This window comes from Mandrillus leucophaeus, unplaced genomic scaffold (assembly GCF_000951045.1).
Source record: "Mandrillus leucophaeus isolate KB7577 unplaced genomic scaffold, Mleu.le_1.0 Scaffold639, whole genome shotgun sequence".
In the NCBI taxonomy this organism is placed as follows: Eukaryota; Metazoa; Chordata; class Mammalia; order Primates; family Cercopithecidae; genus Mandrillus; species Mandrillus leucophaeus.
This window is the reverse complement of record NW_012106908.1, coordinates 1362672-1389395: the sequence shown is the minus strand read 5'-3', so window position 1 is coordinate 1389395 and position 26724 is coordinate 1362672. Positions and strand designations below refer to the sequence as shown.

Sequence of the window (26724 nt, the reverse complement as noted above, 5' to 3'; positions counted from 1 at the left end):
GCTGTTGTCCCAGATTTATTGAAAATAATATAGCACTGCAGAAAAAATTCAAACAGGTCCCCGAGGCGTTTTGAAATTCATCCCAACTGTAGGCTGAGTGACCTGCAGGTTGGACAGACTGCCGAAGTCCTGGAACGAGAAAATGGATTCAGTGAGCAGTTACTGGTGAGATCTGTGGGTGGGCCCCAGAAGAAAACAGAGGGCCTTCTCCCTGCCCCTAGAGCCACAGCATTCTCAAGGAGGTCCAGAGGCTACCTGAAAGACCCTTTACTCTAAGAGCCAACAGGGACCTCAATGCCTCCCATTTTTCCAGTGTGATCTTCCTTCAACACACACCTGACCGTGTGGTATCCCCATTTACAACTCTACAACTTTTACCCAATGTACCATACCATTTTCTGTTTTCACAACCCCTTCCTATCACTCAAAAACACCATTTCTCAATCTTGGCAATGTAGACATCCTGGGCTGGACATTCTTTGTTACAGGGAGCTGTCCTGTGCATTGCAGAAAGTTTAGCAACATCCTTGGCCTCTATCCATTAGAAGTTAGCAGGTATCCCCTTGCTATGAGAACCAAAACAATGTGTCTGGACATTGCCAAATGTGCTCTAAGACAAAACTCTGTCCCTTTGAGAATACACAGTGCCACTTGCTTTGCAGGACCAGCCCCAGGTAAGAGCTATTACTAATGTAATCAACATTTGTGAAGGGCCCAAGTACACAAGGCACCAAGCAGAAGGGAGGGAGGCAAGAGCAGACTCTGCCCTCGCACAAGCTCAGGCTGGTGGGCAGGGCAAGAAGCCAAAGGGCCCACCTTATACCTGGAACTTCATGTCCTATTTGGTCCTCAGAAACCCATTTTAGTTTCAACAAAAAAGCTGCATTCAGCGCAGTGGTTATTTCAGGAGGAAAAGACCCACAGCGGGCTGTGCCTGTACTGGTGATGTTTTTCTGAAGCTGGGAAAGCACATGTGAGTTCATTTTGCTAATTACCTTTTTGAGTGCCTTAAACATTTAATGACTATAAAAATAGGAAAAATGAAGTTGTTCAAAATCACCAACTGCCCAATGGATTTTTTTTTTTTTGAGGCAGAGTCTCTCTCTGTTGCCCAGGCTGGAGTGCAGTGGCCAGATCTCAGCTCACTACAAGCTCCGCCTCCTGGGTTCACGCCATTCTCCTGCCTCAGCCTCCCGAAGCTGGGACTACAGGCGCCTGCCACCTCACCCGGCTAGTTTTTTGTATTTTTTAGTAGAGACGGGGTTTCACCGTGTTAGCCAGGATGGTCTCGATCTCCTAACCTCGTGATCCGCCCGTCTCGGCCTCCCATAGTGCTGGGATTACAGGCTTGAGCCACCACGCCCGGCCTGCCCAATGGATTTTTGAAGCCCATGCTTTCACCTAAGTATGCAAAAGGACTAAGATTAAGTCACAGAAGAAACATCAAAGTGCAATGAAGATACCCTGAATTACCTAAGTAGTGCCTTGTATGCACCTGGAAATGGACCAAAGCTCATTTCTGAGTGGTTAGCATGGAGACACCAAAGGAATACCATCACAGAAGAAAAGCAGGCAGAATGAAGAGAGCCAGGGCTGACACAAAGGCGGCAACCCAGGCCAGCCATAAGACCAAGAACAGAAGCAGCCAAGAGAGAAAAGGTATCCTGGAAGCCACTAGATTTGGGAATCATGATCCTGAAGCGAGCAAACTCAATGCACACAACTTTCGCTACACCCATTATGAAAGCAGTCTAATTTAGTGGCTAGAAGTTTAGATGGGATTCCCAACTCTGCCACTTACTAGCTGGGTGACCTTGGATATTAAGACCTACTGATGGTTTTTGACCAGGAAAATACCACTTTAGGAATCCACCAAACACTTACCAAAAGCTTCAGCATTTCCTTAGTGTCAGGATCTACTTCAATTATCTCCTGATCCAGGGCTGAGACCTAGAAGCAAAGGAGATAGGCTCAACATACCAATCAATGAGATTATCACTCACCTCTCCTCCTTTCCCCAGGTTCTTAAATATGGAGAAGAGGAGTTGCACAAGGATAGCATTCCTCTCACAAGGCAAGCAGTCTCTACAGTATTACAGACCCCGATGACCTGTTCTTCTGGTCTTACCTTCCCATGCCCTCAATACGTCTATTCAGTATTCAGAACACTTGAAGTCTTTGTTTACACCAAGAAATACTATATTAGGGGCAAATGAAAAACCCACGTGCCACGATAGCAGTCATCAAATCAACATTATTAAGGGCTCTCATGAAATATGGACTAAACTTAACTAGTTCCAAAAGAGCAGAATGGAGGCTAAGAAACTGATAGGGGGCTATGGGCACCTACAGCTGGTTAGGAAATGTATGGATAAAAGGTCTCAGATTCAGCTGAGGTCCCTTTGGAAGCCGGAACCCACAGCTTTATCATTCGAGGATTAGCCAGAAGCCCAATTATCCAGAAAGTTTACCTCGGGAACATAATTGTCTCTCCTTTCTCTCTCCTCCTCCTGCAGCTTGATGGAGATACCTCTTACAGGGCCTCTCTGAATTCGCTTCATCAGATGAGTGACATAGCTACAAAGCACGCATAGCCAAAGAGAACAGTGAGAAAACAAATCAACTCCCACCTGGCACTCAGCACATGTGGATATATAAATACCCGCTTTAGTTCTTTTCCACAGTGAGAAGGGAGAGGACTATACTGGGACCTCCTACACATAGAACCTCCACTGATCTGAGCATTCCTTCCCTTTGGTTTCTCACTCACTATTCAAACTCTCCTTCATAGTGATCAACTCCCCCTCCCCCGCCCCGCCCCGCAGTTTCACGACCCTTCACAGCCTTCATTTTCTTTCTTCCAATTTCAAATTCACATAATTTGGCAATTAATACGTTGACTTTGGCACTATTCTTCCAGACCATATTCCTATAAATCTCTCGAACAGTAACTGCAACTGTGAAGAACGCATTAGAAGTTGACACCTAGCCGGGCACGGTGGCTCACGCCTGTAATCCCAACAATTTGGGAGGCCGGATCGCTTGAGGTCAGGAGTTCGAGACCAGCCTGGACAACATGGTGAAACCCGTCTCTACTAAAAACACAAAAATTAGACGGGCGTGGTGGCACGTGCCTGTGATCCCAGCTACTCGGAAGGCTGACGCAGGAGAATCGCTTGAACCCGGGAGGCAGAGGTTGCAGTGGGCCGAGATCGCGCCACTGCTCTAGCCTGGGCGCCAGGGCAAGATTCCCTCTCAAAAAAAAAAGAAAAAAAAAAAAAAAGGAGCAGAAAAGAAAGCTGACACCTAAAAGCAACGTAGCTACAAGGCAAGAGGTCTGACGGTGGCTACCTCCAACCCAGTGTCACCGCGGCCAGTCATGACACAAGCCTAAGTTCACAACGGAAATCCTGCACACGCAGAGCTCTAGACCTCCTCCGGGACACCAGGGAGCTCAGGCTAACGAAACCACCACAGTACCGTCTCTTACAGAGTCGGAGGGCGGCAGAGCACATAAACAGGCCGCGGGCCCCGGAGACCGAGGAAGCCCCGACTCACCCTGCTATCTTGTTGCGGAGCTTCTTGCTGGGGATAATGGCGATCTCCTCGCACACGCGCTTGTTCGTGTGGAAGTCGTTGCCCAGGCGCGTGTAGTACTTCTCTATGATGACCCGGGCCGCCTTCTTCACGGTTTTGGTGCGAACGCGGCCCTGCGGGTGGAGAGCACAGGATCACTCACGAGCCAGTGCAACCTTTTGGGAAGAGTGCCGCACCGAGCCCCGGCGGGTGTGGTTGGGGACCGCCGGCTGCGATGAGCCGGAGAGGGGGCCCGGCTGGGCACTGCCGGACGCCGGGCTCAATGCGGAAGCTGCCTTCCCGCTGCGCTCCAGCCTGACAGGGCTCCGCGCCCGCCCGGCCCAGGTCCTCTTTTTGTGGGCTGAAGACCGCGGTAAGCTGCAGATGGAAGACGATTATGGAGGATGCCGGCCTCGACCCAAAACACCTACCATGTTGGCGGATCCTTGGTAAAGAGGAAACAGGAAGCACAGGCGAGGCCTATTAAAGCTTAGGCCAGAAAGCCGCTTCCGCCGGTACCCGGCTTGCTGAGCCTACTAGGGAGCCACACAGCGCCCCCTGGCGGAGTGGGGCGGGAACGGCGGCGGCGCGCCCCTCCGGTGGGCGGGGTGTGTCCCGCCCCCGACGGCCCCTCCCTTTCCGCTCCCCGCTCCCTCTTGGTTGACTTGGGCTAGCCTCTCTCCCGCATCTGATTTTTAATGGGACCGCCCGTGTGCTGTGCTCTAGCGTAGGAGCGGTCCATCTCTTCCACACACGTCAGGGAGAGGAGAGGCATCCGGTCCTCGGGAGGACCGAGAAAGGAAGGCGATCCAGGGCCGCGGAACAATGAAGTGCGGGATGACGGCCGCCCAGGGTGGCCGCCCAGGGTCCCCACCCACTCCGCTGGCCAGAGACTTGGCAGGTAGAGACAGGGTGCGACTGGGAGAGACATATCTCATTTCTTCCGGGCCTTTGCTCAAATGTTTCCTTATCAGAGGGCTTTCCCTTCAGACTTAGGTAAAATAACTCCCTCACTATCCCTGCTTATGTTTCCTAGCACTTGCCGTGTGACTCGGCTTATTTTTCTCAACTAGGGGTGAGCTCCATGACAGTAATGGTCATTTTGTTTAGCTAATTCCCACTGCTTGAACAGCGCCTAGCACACAGCAACCTCTCCAATATTGACATGAAGGGCCCAAATCACCTGCAGAACTCCCAGCACCTCAGGCACCCTCTCCAACCACCATCTTCAGGCTGTTCCTGCCATACCCATCCCCAAACCAGGGCCTTCCGAAGCCACCAGCTCAGGCTGCCCCGATGGGCCGCAGCCTAGGTAGGGCCCTGCCCCTTCTTCCAACTCTGCTCCCTGGGCTGACAGCAGTCCTAGGCCCCTACCTGATAGGGGAAGGCTGAGCTGGCCAGGCTGGATGAGTTAAGCAGCCCAGGGCTGTGCCTCATTCCTCAACGCACCTTAGGTACTCCAGTCGGACTCTCGACTGGGGATGGAAAGCTGAAGGACAGGAAACCCTGGCACCAAAAGTAGCACTGGGACAAAATAAAAGGCCAGAATCTCAGAATTGCGGGAGCAAACTTCCAATCAAGCTGCTGTCAGGCCCGAAGTGAAAGATCAGGGTTTTTTTTTTTTTTTTTTTTTTTTTTTGAGACGTAGTCTTCCTGTCGCCCACGCTGGAGTGCAGTGGCGCGGTATCAGCTCACTGCAACCTCTGCCTCCCAAGTTCAAGCGATTCTCCTGCCTCAGCCTCCCAAGTAGCTGGGATTACAGGCGTACGCCACCACGCCCGGCTAATTTTTGTATACTTTTTTAGTAGAGCCGGGGTTTCGCCATTTTGGCTAGGCTGGTCTCCAACTTCTGACCTCAGGTGATCCGCCCGCCCTCGTCCTCCCAAAGTGCTGGGATTACAGGTGTGAGCCATTGCACCCGGCCAGCCTTTTTTTTTTTTTTTTTTTTTTGAGATAGTCTTGCTCAGTTGCCCAGGTTTCAGTGAAGTGACACGGTTAACAGCTCACTGCAGCCTCAATTTCCTGGGCTCACATGATCCTCCTGCCTCAGCCTCCCCAGTAGCTGGAACTACAAGCACACACCGCCATGCCTGGCTAAGTTTTTTTTTGTAGAGATGGGGTCTCCCTATGTTGCTCAGGCTGGTCTCAAACCCCTAGGGCTCAAGCAATCCTCTTGCCTCAGCCTCCCACAGTGCTGAGATTATAAGCGTGAGCCACTGTGCCCAGTCTGGCCTCCCCTTTTATTTTTTGAGACGGAGTCTCACTCCATTGCCCAGGCTGGAGTGCAGTGGCATGGTCTGGGCTCACTGCAACCTCTGCCTCCCGGGTTCAAGTGATTCTCCTGCCTCAGCCTCCCAAGTAGCTGCGATTACAAGCACCTGCCACCACACCCGGCTAATTTTTTGTATTTTCAATAGAGACGGGGTTTCACCATGTTGGCCAGGCTGGTCTCAAAATCCTGATCTGCCCATCTTGGCCTCCCAAAGTGCTGGGATTACAGGCCTGAGCCACCGTGCCCGGCCAGGCCTCTCATTTTGTGAGGAGACTCCCCCACCTTGCCCAATAGTTCTTGCACCACTCTCACAAGAGCCAGCTTCAGTATGCAGGGTTCCCTCTACCTCAGACTAGGTTGGAGGTTCCCAAAGAATCAGTCCAACAGCTGGGCCCAGGCCAACTCGACTGGGGGAAAAAAAAAAAAAAATCAGCAGACCTTGCCACAGATCCTGTGAGCTCTAAAAAAGTTCAATTGACAGGGCTCTCTGAACAGCAAACGCCAAATCATTCCCTCTCAGAAAGGAATTCGGTCATCATAGGTGGGTCCAAGAGGATGAGCAGCCTCTGAAGAAGTAATAAGCCAAAAATTGCAGGAGAAGCTGAGAACAAGTGGCTTCTGCTGGCCCATGAGCAGCTGTGCCTCCAGCATTCTCCAGGCTGGGCCTGGAGGCTGTGAAGACCCCTGAGAAGCTAAGATGTGAGGACTTTTTATATTTGGGCTAGAAGCACCCACCCACTGGAGAGGCATCTCCAAAATGTATTTGATGGTAGAAAGGACCAAGAAGTACTCACAGGGCAGGTCTCCCACATGGTCCCACTATTATCCTGGGCCGGGATCCCATCACAGAAACCCAAGGAAACAAGCTACGGCTGCGCCATTACTCCCTTACTCCCCATTAGCCCCCTGCTCCCAGACCTGAAACACAGAGACAAAACCAGAACTCTGCTGCAACGTGTTTATTATGTGCCAAAAAAACTACACCACAGCTTACTCCACACATCTGTAGGAGAGTGCAGTCTTGCCTGCATATACTACAATGAGGTAGAGACTTCACACACAGCTTCACAAAACCCACAGAGTAGCTGGGATATGCAACAATGCAACATCAGCTCAGCAGGAGGGAGGGGTTATGACACTGGTTCTTTGGCACACAGCTTCCCTAGGAGGGGCAAGTAGTTTTTGTGTTTTCTTTTTCAAAAAAAAAGGAAAGAAAAAAGTCAAGTTTTCAAATTCCAGTAGCATTTCAGTCAACTGCAACTGTTATCTCATACATTCCTCAAATTAAAGATATAAGGGAAGGGTACTTGTCCCCTCTAAGAGAAAGGGCTCCTGTGAGCCTTCATCTGCCCCCACTGAAAAGCAGCCCTTTTTAGCTCAGTTACAAAAGAAAAAAGTCCTGTGACTTTGTGATTAAAAACTTCTATCAACCCCACCCCCCCACATAAGTGCAACTTAAGGAGGTGCAATAAACCATTTAAAACTATATACAGCAGCCGCTCAAACACCGTTTATCCGGTCCAGTTTCAAATAAAACAAAAACATTTTTTTTTCTTGGTTGCAAATGCCTTGATTTGCAACTGTGAGAAACAGTGACCAGCAGTCCCCCAGACACAAATTGGCTATAATGTTAAAAGCTGCCAGGAAAGAAAAAATATCTTGTTCCAAACGACTTAAAAACTGTTTTAAGGAGTGTAAAAAGGAACCGGTAAAAACCCTCGAGCGTAAAATATGAAATATGATTTTGGTTTAAATGAAGAGCAAAGTCTCCTTATTGTTTACAGTAAAAAACACCAGCTGAACACTCAGTTTATGCCGTTCAGGTGGGGGTTAAATAAATGGAAAGGCACTGTATGGCAACTGCAAGAATGAAACCAATGAGACCTGCGCATCATCACCATCAGTATTGCAAGGAATGTAAAAAAGCGCTTTTAATAAATAAACCTAGGTGTAGGCATCTGTGTAAATACCTCAATACCTTCTGGACACGTAGTTCTTTTTTTTTTTTTTTTTTTTTTTCCGCTTTTCATCTGCAAAATGAGGAACTAAAATCTGGGAAAACTACAGAGTCGCTTGGAGGGTAAGCCAGAGAGTCCTTGCCCCTGGCATACCCCCTGAAAACAAAACCCGACAAAACTCAATGTGCATTAATTAGTGCAGAAACAAAGACAGATTCAGCAAGTGCAAAGGTGACTACAATTTTCCCTTGTCCTCGGGAAGCCAGCTCCCTGGTCGCCAATGGCAGGGTGGTGCAGGCTGCTTGCCTGACCTGCCAGCTTCAGGCGCCACAGGCCACTGGGCAAGGCCAGCTCCTCTAGCTGGAATCTCGGTTCTTCTGGTTCCGCATCAGGGGGCTGTGGTGGCGCAGGCCCTCCATGCTGTGCCGCCAGTGCCAGCAGCTCCGGCAGAAGTATTTGAAGCAGACCTGGGTTGAGGGAACAAAAAGGAGGATGCCATAATGCCTGTGTCACCACCAGACAAAGGAGCTGTTGCATGAGCTGCTTGTTCTGTTTGGAGAAGGGGTGGGAGACTCCCGATGGCCTCTATGGATTAGAAGAGATGGTCCCTAGAAGCGCTCTCACCCCAACACAGAAGCCTGATTAACTATGGCAAACCCGCCATCCTTGTTACAGGTCCCCTTACTTAAACACGTCGGGCTCCTAGTGTGTACAGAGACCATGCTAGTTTCTCTTATCTCCTCTAACCATGACAGCTGCTGTCCTCTTCCCCTGCCCTTCTCACCTCCTACAAAGTAGTTGTATCACATGGTTGCTAACATGGAGAATGTATAAAGACACTGACAACAAATTCTAATGCTAGGCAACATCCTGCTTTCTTCCCATTAAGTGAGGAGAGGTGACTGGGTTTGTTTCTCAGTCTAGTCCCATCTCTGGGTTGCTGTGTAACCTCAGGCAAGCCACTAATCTCTGAGCAATTATCTGACTATGGAGATTATCTGTGAAAGATCCAGATCCATAAAAGCCTGGTAGATGAGCCTGATCAGAGAGATGCTCGTTCTCAGGCTTTAGCTAACAATCCAAACTTAACTTCAAACTCTCACTTGAGAGCCTCGGTTTAACCATATACAGGAGGCTCCAAATCTGAGCAATGGCATTACTGCAAAAAAATTTTAAATAAAATTTAAAAAGCACCCACTAAGCATGGATGGACTGCTGCTGGTGTCCTAAGAGGTTCCAAACTTCCCCTAACACCTGTCAAAGGATGATGCTGACTAGCAGCACTGACACCACTTGGATACTTGTTGGAAACATGGAATCTCAGGGTCCCAAACCCACCGAATCAGAATCTAAGATCCTCAGGTGATGTGTCTGTAATTAAGGTTTGAGAAGCACTGCCAAACACATCCAGATCCACATTCCATCACCCAGGAACATTCAATAGAAAGCCACCTCGCTGCTTTCTGCCTGTCACTGACACCTGTGGGTACAGCCCAGGTGCAAATATCAAAGTCGTCCAGAAGTTCAGATGCAAAGGAGGAGGAAGCCCTTGAGTAGAGAAAAAATCAGCTTAGAAGGCCTCAGGGTTAGAGCAGCTGAGCCTGGCTTCTACGTACTGCTGATCATACCCAGTCAGGCTTCTATCATCTATAAAACCACCTCTCAGCAATAGTGGCATACTGCATAGCAACATCCCAGGCAAGAAAAAGGCCAAAGTATAAAGACTCAATTCAACATATTTTCCTAAGAGTTCTGGATAAAGCTATCTAAAGTGTGTCCCTGGTTTGACCTTCAGCAAACATTACTGCTGCCTCCTCTATGCTCTCAGAACACAAGGTACCTCGGAACTCCAACATTCAATGTCATGAAGTTGCCGTAAAAAAAAATTTTTTTTTTTTTTTTTTGACACGGAGTCTCGCTCTGCCCTAGACTGAAGTGCAGTGGCGTGATCTCGGCTCACTGCAACCTCCGCCTCCTGGGTTCAAGCTATTCGCCTGCCTCAGCCTTCTGAGTAGCTGGGATTACAGGCACACACCACCATGCCAGGCTAATTTTTGTATTTTTAGTACAGACGGGGTTTCACCATGTTGGCCAGGCTGGTCTCAAACTCCTGACCTCAGGATCTGCCCGCCTCAGCCTCCCAAAGTGCTGGGATTACAGGTGTGAACCACCACACCCAGCAAACAATTTTTAATTGAGGGCAGGGACTTCACAGACATCGGACCCACCTGATCTCGACAGAAGAAAGGACCAGGCTGAGAACTGCAGATATGACACAGAGAATCTTCTAGGTAGGGGTCAATCTGAACCTGCACAAAAGCAAAATAAGATGACGAAGTGGCTCTTCTTACCAGGAGGCTCAATGGGCTATAGAAGAAGTACATATTATTGGCCACACACAGGAATGCAGGATATCGGAATGCAGGTTATTTGCCTGTTTTAAAGGAGGCTTGCAGAGAATTATGGGCCTGAAGCACAGAAAGGGGTTCTAGAGAGCAGACTCCTACACCAAGAAGAGTCAGGCTGGATGCCTCTGGAATTCAGGCGACCACACACCTTAATATGCCTGGTCCTCTCGGCAAACTGTACCTCAGCCCTCTATCAATTAGCAATATGAGCAAGTGTTCAGAGGATTCTCGAAAGGTTGGAAAATGGGAAGTCAGGCTACTTAGCAATGCCAGAGAAATACCACAGTGAGGGAAGGCACCCTACACACTAAAGAGGCTCAACAGTCCCAGTTCCCTTCCTCCTGGGTGTACAAAGACCAAGCCCACTCCCAAACCCTAACCTCAATGTTAATTCTCTGGAGTTTGGCTCACTTCCCTAAACACACCCAGCACAAACACAGCTTCAGGTCTCAGGCCTGCCCCGGGTAGTAACTGCCTAAACCCCTCTCATATACTCCAGAGTAAGGGCATAAACCAGCCAACTCACCTTCTTTGTGAACTTGGTGGTTTTGATCTCCACAAAAGCAGCGCTGACTGCTTTCAGGTAACTCCGTTGGTTATTGAAAGTCACACGACCAGATCCTAGGACAAGAGACACAAGCTTCCCTTCTAACCAAATTCTCCCAAATGCTACTCTTTTAAAATGCAGGAAACCCTTTATGATACCAGTGGTGTCCAACAGAAATCTAATGTGAGCTACGATGTTACTTTATTTATTTTTTGAGACAGGGTCTCCCTCTGTCACCCAGGCTGGAGTATAATGGCGTGATCTCAGCTCACTGCAACCTCTGCATCCCGGGATCAAACAATCCTCCTGCCTCAGCCTCCCAAGTAGCTGGGACTACAGGCATGAGCCAACACGCCTGGCTAATTTTTGTACTTTTTGTAGAGCCAGGGTTTCACCATATTGTCCAGGCTGGTCTCGAACTCCTGGACTCAAACGATCCACCCACCTCAGCCTCCCGAAGTGCTGGGATTATAGCCATAAGCTGTCACGGCCAGCCCTTATGTAATTTTAAATTTTCTAGTCATCACATTGACATTTTAAAGTGGTGACATTAATTTTAATAATATATTTTATTGGCCGGGCACGATGGCTCACGCCTGTAATCCCAGCACTTTGGGAGGCCAAGGTGGGCAGAGCATGAGGTCAAGAGATGGAGAACATCCTGGCCAACATGGTGAAACCCTGTCTCCACTAAAAATACAAAAATTAGCTGAGCGTGGTGGCAGACGCCTGTAGTCCCAGCTACTCAGGAGGCTGAGGCAGGAGAACTGAGAACCCAGGAGGCAGAGGCTGCAGTGAGCCGAGATCACACCACAGTACTCCAGCACGGCAACAGAGTGAGACTCCATCTCAAAAAAAAAAAAAAAATTTATTTAACCCTGTATGTTAAAAATATTATTTCCAAATGTGACAACAGCCATGTTTCCAAAACTCAATGGGGCCACATTTAGCTGGTGGCTACCATATTTGTACCATATTTGACAGTGGAGATCATGTTAGCGCAAACCATTCAGGAATGGGGGAAGAATTTGCTGATCAAGATGGCAGGGCAGGGCAGGGCAGGGCAGGGACAGGACGGGACTCCTTCAGTGCAGGTAGAAGCATAGGTAAGGTTAAAGGTTTCAGAGTGGAAGCCAAGATGCAGATAGAACACTTGTCTGAAGGGTAAGCCCAGCAGTTGAACTGAACCTCTCCTAGCCTGGAGGCACTCTGGAGACCTATTAGGAGAGCTGGAAGAAGCCCCATCCTGCCAAGTGCCTCCTCCGCTCCTGCAGCTTCTGAAGTCCCTGTTCTCAATCTGCTGCACAGCATTGGTAAGTACACGGTGCTCCTTCCTGACCAGATTCAGTGTGGGTGTGAAGACTAAGCATTTGGGAAGGTGGGTTAGCCACATCTTAATCACAGAGTTCAGGCTCTGCTCTACCTCCATACCCCATCATTGACATTTTGCCAGGACTAGTGAATTGACCTCCTTTCTCAGAGGAGCTGATCAAAACCTAGTGGTTAAGTCCACAGACTTCTGAGTTAGGGAAGCACAGGCCACACTCTGTTGCCTGACTCACTCAGAAAGTCCTCCTCCAGCCTGACCTGGTCTCTGACCTTAGATAATGCCAGAGCTTTTCAAGAACTTTTAATAAAAGAAACCGGGCAAGTACAGAGAATTGCAGCCTTTTCATGAACACCTGTTGTCTGTTCCAAACTGGTTTGGCTGTAAACTCTAAGCTTCCAACAAAGTTCCTACACCTCACTCTCACTTCTTATCACCTCTTGTAGTCTCCAACTGCTTTTTCTCCCACTGCATGGTCTGAGATGGTGGGTAGAGGGGTAGATACAGAAGGGCCAGTACTCGTGACTTGTCTAGAAAAAGATATTAAGGTGCTGGTATATGCTGATCTGCAGACCTGGGTCAGGCCTCTCTCCTCACTCCCATGGGGAAGTATCACAATCTTGGTCTACTCCCAGGGGCCAACCAAGCTTTAGCACACAGAAGTGGGACACTTACCAATGGGATACTTGTGCTTATCTGTGTCAATCCCAGCATACACCACTCCACCAAATAGGTCGTTCAAGATGGCTGCCAGGGCCTCAGCATTTAGCATTCCATGCAGAGCACCAACAAACACCGTCCTGCTGGGGTCAAGCCTCTGAGATGGGCTCCGGACAAAGTTACTGTCGGCTAATACCCAGGGGATCACCTGCACCTGAAAACCACCCAAAGGTGTATCAGCCCTGGCAGAGAGCCACAGAGAGAGAGGCGCTTGCATGGCAAGGCACATGCTCTGGAGATACTGAAGCTGGGCTGCTAAGGCCCTTACAGGGGTGAAAAGGTGTTGTTGCCCAGTCTCAGGCACACAGGCATCCAATAAACCACCCTTACTCCACCCCAACTGGAGTTGAATTTTACTGAGTCCATGTGTCCAGAATGGTACAAGTGGACAGAGTACTCACTCATGCTGGAGAGTAAGCAAAAAAGTACCACATGACCAAACCCAGGAGCCCAGCATTCTATTTCAACTTCCAACTGTGAGGTTCCAACAAAGGGCCGTGGACACTGATGAAAAGAGCATAATCTGAGGTCCTCAAGAAAGGAAGGACTCGCAGAGAAATTAAAGGCTAGGATCCTAAAGGACAGAGGGATGGGAGTGCTTATGATATTTATATGAGATGGTTACTGGCCCAACCTAGGCTTCAGAGAGTTTGTGCCCAGAGCAGTGGAAATGACTGAAGAGAGGCTGGGTAGAAAGTCACATACAAGATCCCTGGAGTCTTGAAGGGCTGGGTCTGACCGTGTCCTTTGCCTCTGAATCTCCTGAACTGGAACAAAACCTGGTAGAGCAAGTGTAGGACTCCAGAACAAAGTGAAGATCTAAAAATATATCTTGAAGCAGGAAGAGATCTGAGGCAGAAACCAGCAAGGAGGCAAAAACAGTACTTTCAAAGGACAGGTGATTAAGACTTGGATAAGGCTGGTGGCAACGAGCAGAGAACAGGCCAAGAACAAAGAGATTCTTCAACAGAGAGTCTGCAGTACTCAGACGGCATAAGCAGGATGGGCAAGCAAGGAAGAATCAGGCCTGGTAGGTGCTGGGCCTACACAGTCTTGGGATGAGAGGACCTGGCAGAAGTTACGAGAGGGGAGCCAATTTCACTGGAAGATGAAAAAGCCCATTTTGCCCACAAAAGAGTTTGGGATTACCAGACATCCTGAAGGAGGGTACCACAGGAAGGTGGGGCTCAGGTAGGACACGAGGCTAGAAAGGTGAATCTGGGTCTAAAAATGAGAGGAGCCACAAAAGTGAGTCATTTATCTGAACTAGAAAAGAAGATAGGAGGGAGTCAAAGATTGGCTATACTGGTGCTGGCGGGGAGGGGAACGCAAAGGAAAAAGTCAGAGAGGAAGGAGAACCGCATCAGCCTATAGCCAGTGAATCAAAGAAAGATTAAATCCCTGTAGGCGATGAGGAGGGAATGGGAGACAGGATGGTGTCAACAGGGGCACTGAGGAAGGGGAGGGGCTCTGTGATATGCATATGGCCATCTCTGGTTGTGAAAGCAGGAGGGGAGCAAGGAGCATGTTAAGTAAGTCCTAGAACATTTACTAAGGTGAGATGACTACACAAGCTCCACACAGTAAGGAAGCAGAGAAGGTACAGAAGCTGTGGGTCACTGTGGGTAGCCAGAGGACGAGCCTGCCCTCTCAATAACGCAGAATAAGAGCCAGCTTTGTTACATGGATTTATTTTAAATCTAATGTGACCATCTCAATAAAATAGGCATTTCCCCTCTTACCTTATAGATTGTTTTTAGAGAAGCTTTAAGGTTCACAGTAAATCTGAGCAGAAAGTACGGGGATTTCCCAAATACTCTCTGCCCCCACACTTGTGTGACTTCTCCACTATCAGGATCCCGCATGCGAGTGGAACATTTGTTTATACTGACACATCATCACCACCCAAAGTCCATGGTTTACATCAGGGTTCACTCTTGGTGTTTGTTTTACATTCTATGGGTTTGAACCAAAGTATAATGACATGTATCCACCATATACAGAATAGTTTCACTGATTCATCCCTTCATGCTAAACCCCTGGCAATCACTGATCTTTTTACTAAAATAGGCATTTTCGTTTCCCATTTTATAGAAGAGAAGAGGAAACAAAGTTTCAGAGATATTAAATGTCTAGTCCTATGTCACAAAAGTTGTGTGCTCTTGAATCTGATTTTAACACCACACTGATTCCGGAGCTCAAAACTTGCTTTGACAAGTGATTCTCACACACTATCCACTAGATCCACTTGGGGATCTTTGTTCAGTTGGAGATTCCTAAATCCCACCCAGAGTGATTCAGTAAGTCTGGGATAAGGCCCAAGAATGTGCAATGAGATCCCCAGGTGAGATAAACTCGTTAGAGACCCATGCTGCCAAGGATACATAAGGCTGATATTAGAAAAGACGTAGGAAGAGAGAATCTTATGGGGAAAACCCACAACACTAAATAAAGCCCCAAATGAGAATGAAGAAGTGACCCACAGGTGGATGTGGGCTAAAGAGGAATTCACCCCCACAGACTGGGAGGTAAGAAGGCACAGGAAGGGCAGGACCAGGGAAAAACAGCTGTAGGTTTATCAGTTAAGTACAAGTAGAGAAGTCTGCTGTTCTCAATTTCAATTCTAAGACAAGAGGTTTAAAACTAAAGTGTTGGCTTCAAGAAAGAAGAGTAGAGTAAAGGCTGGGAGACAGTTTGATTACCATGGGCAGGCACGCGCATGTGTGCATGCACATACCCCATTAAGGCCCAAAGGTTGTTTTCTTTTCTTTTTTATGTAATTGAGAGGATACTGCTATTTTATTGTGGGAGAAGAAGAGCCTTCTTGCCTCAGCAGGAATACTCCTTGCCTGCAGCCTGCCTATCCACCTACCCCAAGAAAATCCAGTGCCTCAATATGCCAAGAACCTTGATCTAGAAAGGACATCATGCTAACTCACCTCCTTGCAGCGCATCCTTCGGCTGGACATCTTGAAATAATATTCACTCAGGCCATCTGGGCTCAGCGGGTCATGAGAGCAAGCCTGAAGCAAGGCTCGGACAGACTTCTCCAGTTCGAAGACCAGATACACATACCCTATTCCCAATGAGAGGAAAAATCGCATTAATATCCCTTAGATGGCCACTCCTCAGCCTTGGCTTTGCAGCAGGGAGTTTCTTCCAAGAAAGAAGGCCTTGTGTATAAGATACATTTTTGTTTTACTCCTGAAAAGTCTTGTTCAGTGGAAGCATTTGCTATGCAGATGCCCAGGGTTGTTGGCCTCCCTCCCACCCTGGTGAAGGAAAGGACTGGCAAGCTGAGACAGAGAGATCCCACCATTACCACAGCTCTCTATGCCAGAACACACAGCATGTTCAGGTCAGCAGAGCCAGGCTTTCCTGGGGGCAGGAGGGATGGCAGTTATTGCTTTAAACGCCTACTTAAACCATTAGTTCAGTTCAATGAAGATGGAGCAGGGTGAAAATAGCAGCTGCTCCTTTCTACAGGGAGGGGATCTCATTTCAGACCAGTGAGGAATCAGATGCTTGGTCCTCATTCCTGCCAGCTCCAAAGGGACTTCAGAATTAGGTCAGGCAACAACGTAACTGGGCAGGACAGGCAGGCAAGGGAAAGCTTTTCAAACGCCTTATTTTGAGAGGAAAGGTGCTGCCTGGGTTCAGGTTTAGACAGAAGTGTACAAGGAAGGGGTTTCAGAGGCAGCTCCCACTGCTGTGTAAGTCTGGACAGATGAAACATTAGCTCCGAAGAAACAGAGGGACGTGTTAGGTTGAAGAGAAAGTGCTGACAGATGACAGGTCTGTGCCCTGGAGTGCCCACCATGTTACCAACATGCAGCTGTGACATCCCAGCACCCATAGGTGCAGTTATGTTCTAGGGAAGGGAAAAAAAAGCTCCTACCATGTCTTTATTACCTTTAGGCATATTACCTTTGGGAGGACACCGGGGGTGCTTGCCATCCTTACCAGGCCACTCCACACTCAAAGAGCCAAAAACACGGAAGGTGTTAACTAATCCAGCTGCAAAGAGACAGAAAACAATGGGAGAAGCTGGTTGTAAAGACGCAAACACAGAATCACCAGCATTCTCCTCCCTGGCTCATCCCCACTGACAAACAACTCAGAAATGGATGCTGATCTCCGGTGTAAGCTTCCGACATAGGAGCACTATGGGGGTATATGAAATGCACCTCTCCCCTCAGACACTCATGTAATACCCCTGAACTCAGGCAGGGAATTCAGCCCCTGGCCTCAATTCCAAGTTTCATGCTCCTGAAAGACATGCCCCACCCTTCTACTCTTAAAGCAGGAGGTCTTAGAGACAGCTCACCTTCTGTAATATCCCAAGGAACACCTCCTAGAAACACCTTGCAAGAGTAGATGGGGTTCTTATAGTTCCGGGGAGGAAGCTGGCCACTCCAGGTACAGGTGGCTTCATTCACAGCTTTGGTAGACGGCAAAGAGATAAACAGGGGAGGTTAGAAAATCAGCAAAGCCACCACTCTTCCCTGGGGTGAACTTGTCCAGTAAGAACCTGACTGGCCACAATCCTTGCCCAGATGCCTGAGAGAATATCCATGATTATTCCGAAAAGCAAGAAACCTATGTCTCACCAATCCACTCAGTCAAGTATGATAATCCTACTTTGCTAATTCTGTCCCCACTAAAATGGAAAGGAATGCCAAGCCAGATGTGTAGGGTAAAAATTTACACCCCATGTTATTTTCAAACATTCAACTAATATGCTAACCACAAAGCAGTTTTATCTTATTGCTTACAGTACTACTAATTCAAAATTACTTGAAAATAAACAGAGCAATACAACATCTTACAGGCTTACTGGTACAAATGGGCCTTCTCCCCAATGTTCAAATGAGAAACATTCTATTCTGTTTCCCTGTCTTGGTTCTGAACTCATTAATCACAGAAGTTAGGACACTGCCAATAAAAACCAGCACTAGCAACCCAGTAAGACAAGAATGTCACAACTGTTCCAAGCCAGACTCATCTTTATAGCACCCAAATGGACAATGGGCCTTCCTTGATGTCAACATGGTAAGATAATCAGTCTTCAATCCTGTCCCCACTGTTTGTACCTTTCCAAATCAGAGACTGACCTTAGTGAGGACTAGTTAGTTCTTGCCCATTTATTTCACCCTCCTCTTTCAGCAAAGAGGCAGACAGCCAATGAAAGGAACTATCATTTTCATTCAGGACAAAGATGTGGAAGGACACTTCCTAAAAGGAATAGGCCCAAGGTGTTGCTACAGCAAGAAACTGGGCAATGTCAGCAATCTTTTACGACAAAAACAGAATATAATGGTCTCACTCAAAAGCATGGTAATGTCATTTCATATGAAAATAATGGCACCAGAAAAAGTACTAAGATGGGCTGCCAAAATCATTAGGTGAACAGGGCAAAGCACTATCAGAGAAGAATGAGATCCAGCCCAACTCTGTGAGCAAACAGATACACGGAAACAAATGGAATGGAGAAACTAACACTAACTTAGTCATCAAATTCAGGACCTCAGAAGAGCCAGTGGTTAATAAACTTCTCGCTGGAGCGGTACTAGACAAAGATGAAAAACAAACTTAATACATACTTAAGATAATTTATTTTTTAAACCTTTTAAAATACATAGAGATGGGGTCTCGCTATGTTTCCCAGGTTGGGCAACTCCTGGGCTCAAGCCATCCTGCTGCCTCTGCTTAAGTGCTGAGCCACCAAGGCCAGCCTAAGATAATTTAAATGTCAGAACCTTAAGGATTCCTAAGAGACCAGGACATCTGGTGACATTCCTTACCTTAGAGGTTGACAAATGGACCCCTCCTTCCCCAGTGCATCCGTGAGTGTACCAATCAGAAAGCCTCAGGGAAGAAAGGTCCAGCATGAGTTGTGTCTGACTGTCTTTGAATTAGAATGTGGAGAGGGTAGACAAAATTCTGGACATCCCTTCCAGAGTTTCTCTTGAGGACATCCACCCGTGGAAGAAGTAAAAGCAAGACCAGCACACAGCCAGTCTCCATGGAAGGGCACAAGTGAGACACAGAGCCAGCCCCTTGTGCTGTGGCACATGCATGTGCCAGATTATCTGCCTCTTTCCTCTCCACTCAGCCTCAAGAAGTTCCTGAGTTTGTTCCCATTAGCACTTACTCCACAGAAAGATAATTCTTTGCAGATCTGGAGACTTCACCATGCAACCAAGCCTCCTCTAGACAGTTCACAAGCGTGTGAACTAAGGTCACTTCCTCTGTGCTCCCAGAATGAGGCCTCAGGCCCCACACATGCCCAAGGCACACTCACCTGCAGCTTGTCGGTGCAGCCTGGCCTCTCTCTCTATGCTGAAGGGGTCTTTGGGAGCTTCGAGGAGGTCCCAGGATGGCCACACAGAAGCTCCTGGCCATCTCTTTGAAGCACTGGTTGGGGAGGGAGTGACTGCAGCAAGAGCAGCTTGCTCTTGGTCCATCCGAGACCCTACCCCCATCTTTAAAGGGTCCCTGGGACCACCCCCTGTCAGAGACAGGAAGGGCAGAGGTGGGGAAATGCGAAGGCTTGACTAGGGGAGGAAAAAGGAAGACAGGGTTTTAAAGGACAGTTTTGTTATAAAGTAATAATCACATTATAGAAATTATTAAAAACATCCAACAGACATTTAGCATTTGATATATATTCTTTTAGACTTTCTTCCTGAGCAGTTTTGATTAGTTCTAGTTATACTATAATTCAAACAAATTCTCCTTCTCTCCTCATTCAGCAATTTTTCCATATTGCCAGTCTTTATAGCCATTTAAAATGCATTTATCATATTCTATTTAGGGAACAAGGTACATCTCACTGACCCATACTCTTCCTGCTACATATATACTTTCCAAGTTTTCAGAACCATAAACAAAAATTAAGATGTAGCTTCTTCGTATTTTTTGTTTTCTTTGGTCAGATTCCTAGACAGTCGAATGCCAAAAATGCTATCTATAACAGCTCTGCATTGTATCATAAATGTATCAGAACACTATAAGCTGTGTCAAACCTTTAAATTCTAATTTACATGTGTGAAATGATACCACATTATCAGAATAACTCGTTGACAGAATATTTTAAAATCCCCAAATATTAATCAGTCATGAGATAAATTTTCAAGACTGAGTCCAATCTAAGTAACATAGAACTACCAGCACTGTATCTGACCCCATTTTACAGAAGAGGTAACTGCAGCCCGGAGAAGCAAAGAGACCCGCATGTGACTGTCCTTTTAGAAAAGCAGCCTTAACAGATAAAACCAATGGGCAGCGAGAACACCAACTTCCACATTCTAGGACAGGCTGACAGGCGATCACAACCAATGCTGCCAGTCCTGGGTATGGGGAAGAGAAGGTGGGAAAATAAGCCATTCTATTCACTGCACAGTCAGCTCGGGAGATTTGGCAAAAAAAAAAAAAAAAAATGCTTATAAGGCATCTGAAACTGTATTCTTATTTTGGGGTAATTTCTTACTGCTAATCCCACCTGTATTTACTTCTACTATCCCCTATCTATATTATGTGTACTACTCTATTTATAATATCCCCTACCTATTCTAATTCATTTGCCAACTCCACTTAGCATGAAGACCACACACATCATACATGGCTGTAGATAAGGAACATGAAATGCAAAAATTAACTGAGGCAATGTTTCATAGATTCATCATGGTGTGAATTTAAAAAAGCTGACATGGGTCAGTGGAAAAAATATAGGAGCCACAGTCAGTCAGATCTGGATTAAAATCCTATCTCTGCTAATTACTACTTTAAAATTTTTTAAGTTACTGCTTTTGAGATATCATACATCAAAGTACATAAATGACACTGTTTAAGGGCTAAAGCAAGCACCCCGTGTAGGTAAAGAAACAGAATACTGCTAAGGCCCTCACATTTACTTTTGAAATTAAGTGTTTTCCAGTATTCTTGGAGTAACTAGTAAAATGAGAGCCCTGAGCTCAGGTCCTGAAATGTATTGCTCAATGGGTCTTCAAAGCATCCTCTTTTCTGTTAAGGATGAGAACTCTACAAATGTCCACAATGGTCTCCACTCCTCCCCTCATCCCATCTCCCAGCCTGCATTCCAGGGGACAGGCATCCCATAGATATTGTACCCTCCTTCCCCTTGGACACACACAGGCAACTCCACCCACAACCCCCCTTTCCCAAATGAGTTACATACAATCAAATCTGAGAGATGATCTGATCCAGAGCTGAAGCCACTGGTGTCTGAGTCAGAGGGGCTGCTAGATCGGGAGTCCAGGATGGGCCGGGTGTCCAGGCGTGATCCTCTAACTGAGGGTGCTGGAAACTTGTCCACCAAGTCAGACCCAAGGGGATCCAGAGGCAGGAAGCTCAAGGGGGGTTTTCCTAGGACATTTCCCAGTGGGTTATGGAGCATGCTCAGTACTAGGAGGACAAAAAAGGAAACCTCATGACCTCTTAGTTTTCTTTGCAGCCAACAGCCTCTTTCTTCTCCTACAGCCACCCAACAAGAGATACCAAAGGCAAGACCACTAAAAGCATGCCAGCAAAACACAATATAATGAACAGATATATATCCAGCTCTGAGACCTGGCCACAAGGGCCCTGTTAGAGGAAGTTACAGGCTGACTGAAGACCAGAGTTCCTGCTGTTACAGTAGCAGCAAAACTGCTGGGTTCTACTACCCAGGCTTAAAGGTCAATGCCAGCATTTGGGAAACTGTCACTGGGGACCCTGGTCACAGCTGCTATTAATGCCTGGATATACCTACAGCACAGTCAGAAATTCCAAACCATACTTCATCTTTACTGCTGCCAATTTGTTTATTAGAAGAATTCCCACCTTTCTAATGCTATAATATAGAATTTCAGGCCACACCCCAGAAATCTGGTATAGCATAATCATACCACCTCATGTGAGAGGTTCACTTATGCAAACTTCTAACACATACAGATTCTCTTCAATGTACCCCTGAACTTGAAATGTTTAGGATGGAAGCAGAATGACATGCTTAAGCCCATTCTTTGACTTAAGACAAGCTTGGGATCAAGTCCTGTGTCTGACACCTCTTGTATATGTCTGTGAGCTCTGGGAAGCTCACTTAGCTTCTCTGACCCTCTATTTTCTCACTGGCATCTAGGGTGGAGTATCAACTATTTCATAACATTGTTAGGACAGCTCAATAATCAGATACCAGATGGAAAGAGCTCAGCACAGTAGCACCCAGCACATCATAAATATTTAAACATGAAACATAAAAAAAAAAGAGCAACATTTTCCACACTTGGCCTTGGGGAACCTAAGCAAAGCACACCCTCTATCTATGAGGATGAAGAATAAGAGGGCTTTGGCACGGAGCTATGGGTGTGCTAAATCTAGGAAAGAAGACTTAATTTGAAGTTGTTTTTTTTTTTTCATCTGAAGAATGAGAACATTCACCTCAAAATGGCTGAGGTAAAACCAAAATAATATGTATAAGTGCTCAATAACTGGCACTGATTGGCCCCACTTCAGCCCTGACTAGCAATGAAATGAAACACAGGTCACCCAGAGCTGACTTCCTCCCAGGCCTCTAAGTCAGTTTGAATGCTTGTCTGGAGCTGGAGTCCCAAGAAGCAGGAATAAACCTCTCAAGACTGAAATTAAAATCAATGCATGCTTTCAGGGTACCAGACACACATGCCACTGATGGAAGATATGCATAAGATCCCAAAAATCTGTTAATATGGGACCAGACCAGCCCACTCTCCTTTAGGTATATGACCTCCCCTTTTGGATAAGACATGGTAGGTGTATTCTTAACATTTAACACAGGGGAAACTATAGATATATCTACTTATCTAGTTATTATTTTGTGGTAAAAATAGCTTTAATTTTTAAAGAGACTGCCATAATACTTTTTCCAAGTAGATGGAATTATACCATTTTACCTTCCCATCAGCAGTATGAGAGTTTCAGTCCCTCTACAACCTGGCCAACACCTGGTTTGGTCAGTCTTTTTATATCTAGCCAGTCTAATATGTATGTTGTGGGATGTGGGTGGGGTAGAGCCACATCACATCCACCAAGGAGTTAGTTTAGCATTTTGCTTTTCAAGGAAACATTCCTAACTTTGAAATTGCCTTTTGAAGCAGTTTTCAAAGCTCTAGCATTTAACTGTATGCTAAAACTAAGTGTCTCAAAATGCTTGGATTGATAACCATCAGAAATAATCCTTGACAAACTTCTCAAATAATCCTTTGGCCGGGTGTGGTGGCTCACTCCTGTAATCCCAGAACTTTGGGAGGCTGAGGCAGTTGGATCACCTGAGGTCAGGAGTTTGAAACCAGCCTGCCTAACATGGCGAAACTCCATCTCTACTAAAAATACAAAAATTAGCCAGGCGTGGTGGTGCACGCCTATAATCCCAGCTGCTTGGGAAGCTGAGGCCCAAGGATTGCTTGAACCCAGGAGGCAGAGGTTGCAGTGAGCCGAGATTGTACCACTGCACTCCAGCCTGGGCAACAGAGCAAGACTCTTGTCTAAAAAATAAAAATAAAAATAAATTCCTTGACAAACTCCTGCCTGAAAGAAATTCAAAATCAAAGTCTGTAGAGTCCATGCCCTGAGAAGGCAGAATATGAGAAGATTTTATTCAAGGTTCCACCCTAATGCTGCAAAGACTGGCAAAGAGACACTGTGAAAAATCAACAGATCATATGCATCCATCTTAAAAGTGGTACCAATGCCCCGGAGGGCCTCATCCTTTTCCACATTTCACAAAAACAAGTTAGGGTGATGAACAGTGAGGTAACAATTCAAATCGCAAAGAACCCTGACAACTAAGTTAAATAGTTTTCATTTTATCTTATTGTCATTTGTTTTTTTGAGACAGGGCCTAGTTCTGTTCCCCAGGCTGGAGTGCAGTGGCTTACTTCAACCTCAAGCTTCCTGGGCTCAAGCAATCTTTCCATCTCAGCCTCTAGAATAGCTGGGACTACAGGCATGTAATATCTACCACATCCGGTTGATTTTAAAAAAATTTTTAGTAGAGGTAGGGTCTCACTATGTTGCCCAGGCTGGTCTCAAACACCTGAGCTCAAGCAATCCTCTTGTCTCAGCCTCACAGAGTCCTAGGATTACAGGCATGAGCCACTGCACCCAGCTTGATTTTATCTTAAGGGTAACTGAGAGACATGGAAAAGGCCATCTGCAGAGCTACTGTGTAGATAGCAGAGAAGGCTGACCAGGGAAACTAAGGGAAAGTACCAGTAGGAACCAGCGCCTAGCAAAGAGAAAACTAAGTTGGACTTGAAGGATTTTCTCCAGCAGAGCTCAGATACACTGGAGCCATCCAGAGCTATGATTTTGTTCCCCCAACGGGGTATGAAGGAATAAATGGGACAACAGAGTTGATGATAACAGCAACAAAGGAAATGAAGAATGGGTCGTGCATTATAGGCTAAAGACAGAACAAAGTCAATAGTTTGGGAGTAAGTAAGTGGAAAATCAGTGTTTTCAATAGGCTGATAAGAAGAATGAGGGTGGCAGATGAGATAAACACGAAGAGGTGGGACAGTGAAGATTAAGAGCTCTGAGGATGTCAAGGTCCAGAGTATGGAACTAGACATGGCTGACTTAGAATGTGGAAAGTTTGAAATATTAGGTAACGTCATTCATGTGGACACTAAAGAGACCTATGGTGATAACTGGGCTTGGAGTTAAACACTGAGATTTTCAGAGACCTGGGACAATGAGTAGGCTCTACTTGGCATAGCAGCATCTTAAAGGAAAAGTCTTCAGCTAAAGCACCAGTAACAAGAAGGAGGCCAGTTTGTTAACCCTGGAAAAGGGGAGTTTCAAGTGGCACAGCAGAGAGCTCTGAGAGTTGTCAAGGGAGAAACAGCATAAAGCAGAATGCCAGAAAAAAATACTCAAGAAGGGATGCTGCCCCAAAGGCTTGTGTCTGAAAACACCAAAGATGGCAAGTATGGGTTCTGGTAACTGTCCTCACCCAAGGTTTTTTCTAAAAGGTATTTTGGAGAGAGTCAAAAAAGCAACATGGTAAGCACTACAGACCCCTTTTCTCATTCACATCAATTTGTATTCACTATTGTGTTGGTACACCTGTTTCACCAGCCACAAACCCATCTACCTCCGCTAACTTGAAAGTTCTCTACTGTGCCTACAAAGATATCTTGAGGCTTTGACAAATTCCTGTACCAAAGCTAGGAATTATCTCTGTAGTGATCCTCTAATCTAGCAATAAACTTGCCTAAGTAGAAAATGGCATGACAACTCAAGTTGGTCACTAACGAACTCTACTTCCTTAAGTGTTCACAGTTCATGATCACTCATCTGTTCTGCAATCTGGACCAGGTTCAGCTAAGCTTCTAACAACTTACTGAACGTCTAGCATGTGATGTGCCAAACACTGTGTTAGAAGCACTTTAGGTAAACAGTCTTCACCAAATCCTAAGAAGTGGCTATTATTACTGTATCCTACCAAAAGGAAACCAAGACTTGGGGCAGTCAGTCTGTAAAAGTAACAGCTAATGAGTGACAGAGACTGGATTCTTTCCCACTCCAAGTACCATTCACTAGCTACTTTTTTTTTTTTTTTTTTAAATCTTTAGAACTCCACATCTGTTTGTCTTCACGTTCCTCAGCACCTTTCCTTTGTCTGAATCCTGTAAGACCATCAACTACAGACTAGTGATGTTGCCTACCAGAAGTCCCTGCTTTAGGACCTAGAATATTAGGGTCTTAAATCTTATCTAGGGCCTTGCCACTACAGGAACTCATTAAAAATGCATTTTGGGTCCCACCCCAGACCCGAATCAGAATCTGCATTTTTAAAAGATCCCCAGGAGATGTGTATACACATTAAGTTTGAGAAGCACTGACCCATACAAACCCAAGGCTTGCTACTTCAAATTCCTAATCAATTGCCTTATCACACCCAAACATCTTTCATATATAATTATTTCCTCTGACTTAAAGACTGGAGGTTATGGCCGAGTGCTGTGGTTCATGCCTATAATACCAGCACCTTGGGGGACTGAGGCAGGAGGACTGCTTGAGGTCAGGAGTTCAAGACCACCCTGGGCAACACAGCAAGGCCTGTCTCTAAAAAAAAAAATCAGACAGGCATTATGGCATGCACTGACAGTCCCAGTTACTCAGGAGGCTGAGACAGGAGGATCACTTGAGCCTAGGAGGTTGAGGCTGCAGTGAGCCATGATCGGGCCATTGCACTCCAGGCTGGGCAACAGGGCAAAATCCTGTCTCAAAAAAAAAAGACTAGAGGTTATAATTTAAATACAGTTCTCACATTAAAATGGTAAATATACTTAAGAGAAAAAAAAAGGCATCAGATAAATAAATCAACATGGCTACACAGGACATTCACTCTCTGAAAACACTGAGTGGGAGTGGAGGACAACACAGAGAGGCAAGACAGACACAGTAACCATGAACAAGTAAGAGTATAAAAAAAGAGTGGTAAGGATTATCATAGTTTCAGGAAAAGTGATAGCCAAAACAAGCTGATCATTGTGAAAAACATTCAAGACAACCCAAGGGACTTTGTAAGCTCATACTGAGCAAAACCAAAAGAAGCAAGGGCCTACTTAGAGCACAAAGAGAAAAATGTTATTAAGGATTTAAGGACATTACTGGGTCACTTGACAAAATTGGAATATGAATGACAGTTTAATCAAAGTAGTGTATCAACTTTAAATTGACTAAAGTTAACTGTTTAGTTACGAATGTATGTAAGATCATCGCTATTCTTTTTTTTTGAGCAAGGGTCTCCCTTTGTAACCCAGGCTACAGCGCAGGTGCACAATTACAGCTCACTGCAGTCTCAACCTCCCATCTCAGCCTCCCAAGTAGCTAGCAGCATGCCACCATGTCTGGCTAATTTTTTTTTT

The 26724-nt window shown here is 46.3% G+C and overlaps 2 protein-coding genes and 1 long non-coding RNA gene across 9 annotated transcripts in view; 1 reads left to right on the top strand and 2 right to left on the bottom strand.

The window, feature by feature from the left end:
- RPS17 (ribosomal protein S17) lies at positions 1-6011 on the bottom strand. Of its 2 annotated transcripts, none has more exons than XM_012000679.1 (5): positions 6008-6011; positions 3559-3710; positions 2472-2577; positions 1885-1950; positions 1-129 (listed from the first exon to the last, which is right to left on the bottom strand). In XM_012000679.1, exons 1-5 carry the CDS (start codon positions 6008-6010, stop codon positions 49-51), a joined length of 408 nt encoding a protein of 135 aa, XP_011856069.1. In that variant the 5' UTR covers position 6011; the 3' UTR covers positions 1-48. The 2 variants fall into 2 exon arrangements, with proteins under 2 accessions (XP_011856069.1, XP_011856068.1); XM_012000678.1 differs by lacking the exon at positions 6008-6011 and adding an exon at positions 4008-4124.
- Positions 4463-25621, top strand: LOC105554287. The gene is made up of 3 exons (XR_001008303.1): positions 4463-4572; positions 11959-12074; positions 25426-25621. It is a non-coding gene; the product is annotated as an uncharacterized LOC105554287 (long non-coding RNA).
- The window catches only part of CPEB1 (cytoplasmic polyadenylation element binding protein 1), a 126487-nt gene continuing 106555 nt past the window's right edge, over positions 6793-26724 (bottom strand). For 2 of the 6 annotated variants that reach the window (XM_012000683.1, XM_012000685.1), the window contains 9 exons: positions 21009-21235; positions 19113-19365; positions 17136-17249; positions 16736-16825; positions 15748-15884; positions 12764-12962; positions 10741-10835; positions 10035-10115; positions 6793-8273 (listed from right to left, as the gene is read on the bottom strand). In XM_012000683.1, the coding sequence (XP_011856073.1) occupies positions 8163-8273; positions 10035-10115; positions 10741-10835; positions 12764-12962; positions 15748-15884; positions 16736-16825; positions 17136-17249; positions 19113-19365; positions 21009-21235 (1307 nt within the window). In that variant the 3' untranslated portion in view covers positions 6793-8162. Of the gene's footprint in view, positions 8274-10034; positions 10116-10740; positions 10836-12763; positions 12963-15747; positions 15885-16720; positions 16826-17135; positions 17250-19112; positions 19366-21008; positions 21236-26724 lie in introns of all 6 variants that reach the window. The other 4 variants (XM_012000680.1, XM_012000682.1, XM_012000681.1 and 1 more) reach the window with 3 other exon arrangements.